Genomic DNA, 10,464 nt, shown 5'->3' on the forward strand with positions numbered 1-10,464 from the left:
CTAATGCAACATGAGTAGGGTTCATTGGTTGGGGCTCTATTGACTAGTACAACACTATCTTGGTTGGATATTTCAAGGAATTTTGATGAGTTTATAAAGGAATGTTAAGCTTGTTTTGGAGATATGCATAGCTTAAGAATCGTTGTTAGAAGATTCAAAGGTTAGGGCAAGGAGCACACCTAACCTCAGCCCTTGGGACGAAGATTTTAATGGACCAATTTAGGCAAGGACTTCATAACAACATGAAAAAACTACACTCACATTTCACGAAGATCCTAAATCACCTATAGAGGTGATCAATTGAATCGTTTGATGTGACAACCATATATTTGGGCAGTGTTCCGCATATTGGCAATTGTCTTGTCCTAGATCCCAAGCAAGAGGGTAGTTAGTGATAGCACATTCATCAAAAAATCTCCTTTTGTAGTCGATCACTTAATAAGAGAGATTGAGAATCTTGAGAGGAATCATGGGAGAGGCATATAAAAACCAATCAACGTATCTCGTTAAGTTGGAGAGTTGTATACCATCCATTCGAATGTGGTGGAACTCTATTCAACAACCTGAGGACAAGCAACATTATCGTCATCAAGAACTATGGAAGCCCCTATCATTATTTCAATAGGTGGCCTCACACCAATGCAAATCGATGCAACATGTCATCGAGAACCTTGACAAGGGTAAAAAGCAATGGCATTGAGCAGACCATCTACGTCTACATCAAGAACCATGGAAACACCTAACCTTACTCTAGTACATGACCACAATCCAATGGAGATCGATGCAACATCTCATTGAGGACCTTGACGAAAGGTAAAAAGCAATTACATTGAGCAAACCGTCTATGTCTACATTGTGTTTGTCTAGGACACAACGATAAATTATCCTCATCAGCCTAGACATAAAATTTACCAAGTGCGGGCTAGTAGTAAACAAATCGTGATTGTCCAATTATATCTAGCTCAATCTGGGTAGTCCTGCACCATCCAATGGTTTGAAGTATTTAGCCAACTAAATAAAGTGTTAAATGAGCAAGTTCAGCCAAAATAAAAGCTACTTAGTTAGACAACCCAAAATTTGTAAAGTTAATCCAAAGTAATGGTTCCATTCCATTGAATCGAATTAGAAGGATTTTGCGACACATGTTAAACTTAGTATTTCTAATTGCCATCTTGTCATCAAATGCTTGTCTCTACTCTCTTAGAACTAGAACCCAACTCTTGCTTATGTATCAAAAAATTTCCTCGACACAAAAAAATCCTCTAGAACCTACCTTGTCCAATGTGTACATTATTCCAAAACCCAAATGTAGGATGTCATCAAATCTTTAACAACCTCTCTAGAAAGGTTACATAAAGAGGGATAGAAAGAAAAAATGTTTGTATTTGAGGTGGTGAAAAAACACCATTCCAAATCCATAAAAGCCAAAAACCACACTTCTAACTTGGTGTCAAGAATTTAAATATATCTTTGATAAGGAAAAGACTAGTATACTCCTAGAACATCAACCTTATGATTGTCCTATCAAACTGATATAGGAAAAGACCCCTCATGAGACTAATTTAGAACCTAATCCCATTAGAGCGCAATGTTTTTCAAGAACATATTGATCAGAATTTGGCAAATTTCATTCAGCGTTTAGATCTCTTGTTGGCACACTAATCTTCTATGTTAAGAAATCATGGTATACTCACCCTCTATGCACTCTAACTAAGAGTATAAGTTCACATCACAACATGCAATCTAAGAAAGAACATGTGTCCATTGCACATCAAGACATGCTCATTAAAAGAGCACATAGTTCACCAATTACTGATGTGCGCTAGCCAAGAGTACATGTTCACCTCATAATACACAATCTAGCAAAGAATACATGCTTACAAATCATCAACTCGTTCACAAACTCTTACTAGGAACATGTGATCCGACAGCGCTATGCTAGAAGTGCCCACACCAACCATCAACCTCCAAATAACTTCCCTAAGATTATTAGACATTGTCAACTTCATCACACACCAGGAAATGCTTCACCTTTTCTCAAAGTGCAGAATGGTCATTTAGGTCTTCAAATTGCTGAAAAACATTTCTATATCTTGGAGAGAGGCCAAACACAGGCGAGAAGAAAAGCATCGATCTTTCCATCCTTATCAAGGGAGACCTAAAACTTTACCCTTACACTCAATATCTTTTGCATTCCTAACTTAACAATACATTAAAAAGTAGGTTTTTCATGAAATTTAAAACACGACCTTTATTTCAGAGGATAAAACCTTCGATGTCTAGAGCTGAGGGCTGTCTATACTTGAAATCAGGGGAAAAGAAAAAAGAAACAATATCAGGCTATCATGAAGAAGTTACTTATTATTAAAAATGATAAGATGCATTGAAGTCTTCAGGCACTGATATTAAAATGAGTACTTGGTTTTTGACAACACCTCTTAATATAGATATTAAAATGATAACCAGGGTGTTGCAAAAAGGTAGCAGTGATTGATGTCAAATCTTAACATAGATATTTGGTCTAGCAGCACCTTTTTCCAATGTGTTGCCCAAAATTCAGTATGACTGATGCTTCAAAACCCATTGCACCAAAGTGTTCACTGCAAATCCGGTAGCAATTTTCTTTTTGTCATTCCAGACAGGTCCAGCAATATCAAGGTGAGCCCATGGTATATTTTCATCAACAAACTGCAATTTGTTAAAGAATTTGTTGTAATGTAATCAGTAGCCAGTATATGCACTTTACAGTTCAGTCAATTGCGTGTCATATATTGGAGATACTCTAAATTCTAATGAATATGTAATGCTCAATATTAAATATAATAACAAATTGACAAATCTATATATACCTGCTTCAAGAATAGAGAAGCTGTAATTGATCCACCTGCTCGAGGACCCGTGTTAACCATATCGGCAATGCTCGATTTCATTCCTTCCCAATAAGCTTCTTCTAGTGGCATTCTCCATAGTTTCTCCCCAGCCTTTTCACATGATTCTGACAGTTCCTTTGCAAGCTCATCATTTGGGCTGAACAAGCCTACCAAATCGAAATATGGTTGATCATGGCTTTAAGGAAAGCAAAACCACACTCTGAATTCTTATTAAAGAGGCAACCAAAGAATACCTCCTATATCATTTCCAAGCGCAATAATAGCTGCTCCTGTTAATGTAGCTAGGTCGACTATCTGCTAATACATCAGAGATACATGTAGAGATCTATCATCTTTCCTTTGCATAGAAATGTCTCATTCCTGACCTTCCATTTAGATCCTACCTAAGCCTGGAAATGAGAACCTATCATTTTTCCTTCATCTAGAAAAGTCTCATTACTTTTCCTTCCATTTAGATCCTTGCTAAGTTTGGAACATTAAAATCTAACATTTTTCCTTCAAGCCAAAAAGTCTCATTCATTTTCCTTCTTTTAGATTTGATCAAAGTTTGGAATAAGTTAAAATCAATGTCGAGCATCGATAAGATATACGTAAGGTTCCAAATAAAATAATGCATTGACCTTTTCAACTCCTAGCTTACAGGTATACACCAGTACATCAGCCAATACTAGTCTACCTTCTGCATCTGTATTATTCACCTGCATGTAAAATCCGTTTAGCTATTGGATCTTATACCTTCATGCTAGGTCTAAAAAACAGTGAAATTGAAACTGTACCTCAATGGTTTTTCCATTTGAAGCTGTTATTATATCACCTGGCCTCATGCCTGCACCACTGATCATATTTTCACAAGCTCCAACAATAAAATTCACCTGCACAAAAATATCCTCCGATGCAATTATCATTAACATTTTTGGAAGAGAACAGTAACCTTGACTATATCATTCCTCCTATGTAGAGTTTTTATTTTGAGGATTCTTGACAATATGATTCTAAGGGATGGAAATTTGTAAACAGTACAGAAGACTACAAATGATCATTCTTTATACCAGCATGATCTCTATTGAAAAAAATCCAATCTTCTCAGATATCATCATTCCTAGTAATCAATATTGATGATGGTAGTGATAGTAGAGGAAACTCATCATTTCTCAAAGTTAAGAAGTTCACTCCATTATGTTAAAAGAATAGTTGTTCTCAGAGGAGAATCGAAATATATACAGGAACGTTCCCTCAATAAATAAAAAACAAGAACCAAAAGCGAACCTCACAATTTTTCAGACTTAAAGAGACATAAGGGAAACAAAATGAAACCATCAAATAAAGCTAAAAGAATAGACAACTGCAATATAAAAATGTCAACTAAAGCTCAAGCTTATATTTGATGTTCTCAGGTATGTAAATTTCACGTGATGTCATAAGATTAGATCACTCATAATAGAAGGAAATGAACCTCAACAGAATATTTGACAATATGATTAACATGATGAATCCCTGCTGCAAACAGTAAAGTAAGTAAGCCTTGAAATAAAATTTCCCGACAAGGAAAACCTGGAGATAGAATTCACAAAGAGTCTACACTACCTCAACACCAAGAGGACGTATGGCAGCAATTGCTTTAGCAGCACCAAAGGCAGCTCCAGCTCCTCCCATATCAAATTTCATAAACTCGATTGAAGATCCCGAAAGCTTCAAATTGTAACCTCCACTGTTTATAAATAAGTTTAAATAATGAGTTTTACAAACTATCTAATGTGAGCAATGAAAATTAATCTATCAAACTACATGTTCTCTTACAGTATTAATAAAGCATGACAAACAAATGGAGACACAATGTGTGAGCCCGCAAAAATGTATGACAAGAAAATGGCCTTAAAAACTAAAAGAAACAATAAGAAGATGAAGAAGAAGATTATTTTAGGCAAAAGGAACAATCACAAAAAATTTAAAACCCCTAAAATCTGAAAATTCCAACTCATCAGCTAAGGAAAATATACTATATTCTACAATGAATATGATCTTATGAGCTAAATGAATATTTAAACCAATCTTTCTATTCTGAAACAAAGGTTCAGCTGTTTTTGATAAACAAAACAACACACCTGTGAGCCTCAATGCAAACCCATATCTGATGACTGTGTTGTCAACGTAGGATATGGTCCGTCTCAAAGTGTTATAGGCATAACCTTATAGACCAGTTATATAGCTAATTATAGTGGGTTAAGTGTGGGATAGATGGGAAACCAATTATTGTAGGATCTGGGACAAACCCATAAGGACCTATGACACAATAGAACATCCGGTGGTTTGGGAGCCATCCGTGTTGGGCTAAATATAAAAGGGGATCACTATCACCTTCATTACGGCATCTTGAGACATTGTTGGGACTCTATTAGTGAGGCTAAGCTCTCTTGTTCAGATCCGTTATTCAACTACCAAGGTATAACATAAAGTAATGTTACATGGTATGGGACACCAATGGTACTTAATGTTTGTCTCATGTCCTTTGCTTAGGGGTGTTGGGTTGGTTAAGCACCATTAATCCATTCTTCTCCTTGATCTCTTATTCCTTTGCTTATCATTCATGTAATATTTACCATTATTAATTTATTAGGTGTTTAGAATGGTAATGTTACCTGTCAAATGTCAAGCCTTTTCCAACAATTGCCAATTTAACATTTGTCTGACCACTAGGGGGCTTGTATTTAATGTGAATAAATTTAGGCGGATTGGTTGAGGCAGCAGCTACAGCAAGGTATGACCCCATCTTTAGTTCTCTACATTTCTCTTCATCAAGTATTTCTACACTCAAAACATCCTTAAAGGCTGAGGACAATCCCAAGGCCTCCTCTGCAAAACTAGCTGCACAAGCATAGGGAAAATAGAGCAGCATATACAATCAGAAGCATGTTCCAATTCAAATCGCAATGCTTTGGAGAGTTGTGGTCATAAAGAAAAGTGGCTTCTATACCAGGTGTGAGAACGTTTGCAGGGGAATTAACAAGCTCTCTTGTGAAAATTACACCTTCAGATATCGTTTTACTCAGCTTAAGCTGATATTCCAATTCAGCTCCTTTTCCAAATCCAATGAATTCCAGATACGTAAGGGTTGGGGTTTTTCTTTCCGACTTAAATCTTGTATCTTCATGTGTCCCCAAAATCACACCTGTTATGGCCATTATAAAACAATCAACATGTCTTGTTCAGTACAAAATGCAAATGATAAAATTAGTATTCTCCATCAAACAGTGAAGCATTTCAATCCCAACAACCAAACAAATTAGACAGGCTATGATTTAAATTGAGTCCTGGAACACTGCTAGCTCACGAATAGCTAAGCATTTCAAATTCAACAACTAAAGGATTAGGAGGGCAATGATTTAATTTGACTTGTTGAACACTCCCAGCTTATTTGAATTCATATGACGTAATTTTAGCAATGCAGAGGAACTGAAATCTCATAAATTTCTGAATAGATCTTAAAGACATACCCAAGGCGATGGAATGAGCTCTAAGGTTTAAGGATGCCTCATCCACAGGTCCAAAATTTGCCAACGTAAGACCCAGAGACGTTGCTTGGGCAGACTTAGTAGCAGCTACCACAGATTCTCCAAAGCTCCTCCAGTTTGCCGGAGTTAAGACACCTGAATTTTGATAGGCCACTAGGCCAATCCTTTTGAACTCATATCCAGATACTCGCAATAATATAGACTGACCAGCTTTACCCGTAAAGTCTTCTTCTTTCACAACATCTGTTAGAATTCCTTTAAGAAGCTCGTCAAGTTTTTTCAGTGTTGCATTTTTAAAGCCTCCATCTTCCTCCTTTTCCAGATCAGATGTAGATGTTCCAACCACCAGTATATCTCCTTTCCAATGAGCTGGATCAAGCTCGGATGCAGAAGCACTAATCTGATATCACCACAGATATTGTACGGGCTCATTAAGTTTACTGAATTTAATGAATCAAAAATACATTTCTGCTCAGAAAGTGCAATTTGGTATAAGACTAACAGTTAAAATTGTCAACGTAAAAAATCCTTAATCTGGGAAATGCTTGAAGCCAAATTTTGAACTTAAAATAGAACTAGTATCACTAACAAAACAGTATACTGTGATGGATCTACAACAACTCAATATATTTAGACCAAGACCATTCATATTCTGGGATAAGGTCCCATGATCATAAATTTATTCACACAGTTTCTCACCATTTGATAATCATGTACACAGTACAAGTCAATAACTGAATTTCAGAACAAACTAAGGATTTATAATGTGATAGATCTAAAATAGCAGCATGAATTCATCAGTAAAATTCCAAAATATAACCTTTGTGCCTATTCCAACCACATGAATCTCAGCTTGATATGAAGAATTGAAAAAATTTCTCGCAGCTGTCTTTCACTAATGCATAACCACACCTATTAAATCAGACTATTAAAATTTCACAACTCCTAAATTCATCTCTATCGTCCAACAAGGCATCTGGTCATAGTTTTTGTTGCAGGCGTTGGAGAAACCATCAGTAAGAGGACAAGGTTGGAGTAGGACAAACACCAGTAGGTGAGCAACAATATAAAGGGAAATAAACAGGATCATACATCATGGGGATGCAAGAGGCAATGAAGACCATGATTGGAGAGAATCTGATTTAAAAAGAGTGCCTTATTACAGTTTTTTTCTCAAGAATACGCACATATTAGTCTCCACGGATAAAGGTTTTTAATTGAGCAACACTTTTAAGTGCTCCAGATTGACACTCTGTGGAAAGATAACTCGAATGCAATCAAAGGTGGACAATTGTAGAGAGAGTGTGCATGTGCTTGTGTGTACATGCATGTTTGTGTGGGCGTGTGTGTGTGTGTGTGTGTGTGTGTGTTTGCGAGCTTTTGAGTTTGTGTACTTGTGTGCTCGTGTGCTCGTGTGTCTGTGTGTGCAAGAAACAATATGCCATTCTGCAGAATCTTCCGTGATATGTGATGTGCATGCAGGTTGAGGACCCACACTTTCAGGCATTGACCAGTATCTATTCCAATTAACAGCCTGTTCTTGCCGTTCTCCTCCTCCATGGAACACTTCCAAACACAAATTAGGTTTAAAAATTACCCAAAAAACTCCAGGGAGCATTGGTATCCTTAGAAAAAAAACAAGATTGATTGAGACATGACTGTGTTTTAAGATCAAACTTGAAGCACGTGTCCATCCTCCAAAAGGAATCAGATCAGATCAACTCATAAGAGCCTTTCCATGCTTTGAATAGCATCAGATCAGCCTTGGCAACAAATTATGCCACAAATAAGCTAAATAACTCATAGAACATTTCTACGCTCTGAATAGGTATAATATTAAACTTGGGAGTATAGAAGTACATGAGTAGGTATAAGACTTAAATACATGAATTTGCTTTAAGATCAGGGATTTACACTACAAATTAAGTTTAAACAAGGCATAAAAATCAGACTTTCAGTGAGAATTAATGTGCAGATAGAGCACATGCGCGAATCTCTATCTTAGAAAAAAGGATAATATCAAGTTTGAATTCAAGAAACTGCCGTAAGCTCAGTTTTCCAATCATAAATTAGCATAAAACAAGATCAAAAGAATTCCAAATATAATATGTATCTGATCACATTGCAATTCAAAGACACGAATTTTCTTCAGATCACACTTTGCGTTCAAAAACTAGGTAGAAAATAGACTGCACACCTCCTATGGTGTCCAATAAGGGTATCAGATCAACTTTCAACATGAATTTTAGGCAAGATCAGACTTTCAGCCACAAATTAGATAAGAGTAAATATCTAAACAGCTTTCATTTGCACAATGAGAGAGGATAAATCAAACAGAAACAATGAAAGAAATGGATAATAAAAGCCAAGAATTAGGAAGAACACGATGGTTAAGTTAGCTAGTTCGTTGCCTGTTGAGTGATGCGGTTGGAAGGAACCGTCAATCGAAGGGAATGTTTCAGGTTACAGAAATTGAAGCAGAGGCAGTGAAAGGATGGGAGAATGAAAACAGAAAATTAGGAAGATGAGTAAGATGGACATCTTCGTTAGTTATACCTGTTGAACGATGGAATTGGAAGGAAACTTCAATCCAAGGGGATGTTACAGATTATATGAATAGACGCAGAAACAGTGAAAGGAAGGGAGAATAATAACAGCAAAATTTAGGAAGCAGAAGAAGAAGAAGAAGATGGTTACTTAGTTAGTTACCTGTTGAACGATAGAGATGGGAGGAATCATCAAACGGAAGGGATGTTAAAGGTTATAAGAAAGGAATCATCGATCGGAAGGGGATTGTTACAGGCTATAAGAATAGAATCAGAAGCAATATGATAGTTCGTTCACTCACCTGTGGAAGGATGGAGTTGGAAGGGGTCGTCAATCCAAGGGAAGGCGCCATGGCTGAAGTCTGCAGAGCAGAAAATCGGAGGAAGAAGACGAAGACAGAGCCTTTCTCTCTCTCTCTCTCTCTGTGTCTCCTGCTCTGTTGCTCTGCTCTGCTGCTCTTCCATGGTTTTAGGGTTTTTCTTTATTTCACAGACTACCCCCCCCCCCAAATGGTTTTCTATATTTACCGAAATGCCCCTCCCTGCCCCCCCTTCCCATTTTAAAGAAAATCAAATGAAAAACACAAAACAACAAACAAAAAAGAAGCCTATGGTTCCTAGATACATACATAGTAGGAATCGGCAATGGCTCCGTTCAAGCCTAAACCAAACCGCGAAACCGTTTTTAAACTGTTTGGCATTTTGGCCTAAACCAAACCGCGAAACCAAGCTCGGTTTGGGATGGCTCAAACCGAACTGGACTGATTTGGGCTAAGACGGTTAAGGCTTAATCGGCTTGGTTAAGCCATTTCAGTTCAAGTTGGGAAACTCCCAAACCGGTTTAGGCTTAACTGGTAAGCCGAAACCGAACCATTGCCGATTCCTAATACATAGTGTGGTCACTCCAGGTTTCATCAATACGTGTAGGAATCAGCTCAACATAAGCCTAAACCAAACCATTAAACCGTTTTCAAATGGTTTGGCAATTCAAGCTTCCTTAACCAATTTGGGATGGCTTAGGCTGAACCGAACCAATTTGGGCCAAACCAATTAAGGCTTAATCGGCTTGGCTAAACTGGTTTAGGAACCGGATCGATTCAAGTTTGGAAACTCCCAACAAGGTTAACGCTTAACTTGTTTGGTTTGGACAAGGCCAAACTGATTCTATTTGTTGTTTGTCGAGAAACCATAATCGTGTTGCAACCCATTTTAGGACAAGTTCATAATGTTCTGTTTTTTTTATCCCGTATACCTGCTTGTATTGAATTGGACCATGAATTTCGACAACGAGTCTTGTTGAGCCATATGATCTTTTTTTAACAACGAGATACTTTGTCAAGGTGTAGTAGTGTTGAAAACATAATTGTATTGTTGTAGTTTGATAAACTGAATCTTTAATCTCTTGCTTATCGAATCATGTCAAAACCATGATCGTTTGTTCATGGGCAAGCTACATTAAACTCACCAAAATCCTATCGAGCAACAATAATTTCCATGCCGAGTTTGGATGGTCACTAT

At 37.1% G+C, this 10,464-nt stretch overlaps 1 protein-coding gene across 1 annotated transcript; it reads right to left on the reverse strand.

The window, feature by feature from the left end:
- Nucleotides 1–2,341: 2,341 nt before the first annotated feature.
- Nucleotides 2,342–9,391, reverse strand: LOC147860790 (leucine aminopeptidase 2, chloroplastic-like). Its single transcript, XM_087323394.1, has 10 exons — nt 9,249–9,391; nt 6,383–6,800; nt 5,863–6,057; nt 5,528–5,753; nt 4,476–4,599; nt 3,668–3,763; nt 3,512–3,589; nt 3,125–3,185; nt 2,850–3,037; nt 2,342–2,688 (listed from the first exon to the last, which is right to left on the reverse strand). The coding sequence occupies exons 1-10, from the start codon at nt 9,297–9,299 to the stop codon at nt 2,557–2,559; spliced, it is 1,569 nt and encodes a 522-aa protein (XP_087179520.1). The 5' UTR covers nt 9,300–9,391; the 3' UTR covers nt 2,342–2,556.
- Nucleotides 9,392–10,464: the final 1,073 nt, after the last annotated feature.

This window comes from Azolla caroliniana, unplaced genomic scaffold, assembly GCF_043228905.1.
Source record: "Azolla caroliniana isolate FFs.n. ecotype wild unplaced genomic scaffold, voAzoCaro1.0.p SCAF_8, whole genome shotgun sequence".
NCBI lineage: Eukaryota > Viridiplantae > Streptophyta > Polypodiopsida > Salviniales > Salviniaceae > Azolla > Azolla caroliniana.

What these genes read in the sequence shown, in the direction of transcription:
- LOC147860790 (XM_087323394.1), bottom strand. Translation starts at nt 9,299, where the DNA reads ATGGCGCCTTCCCTTGGATTGACGACCCCTTCCAACTCCATCCTTCCA. An exon ending in CAAATGGAAAAACCATTGAG is followed by an intron (nt 3,590 to 3,667) that starts GTACAGTTTCAA and finishes TTTTACATGCAG; the next exon opens with GTGAATAATACAGATGCAGA. An exon ending in GCTTGGAAATGATATAGGAG is followed by an intron (nt 3,038 to 3,124) that starts GTATTCTTTGGT and finishes TCGATTTGGTAG; the next exon opens with GCTTGTTCAGCCCAAATGAT.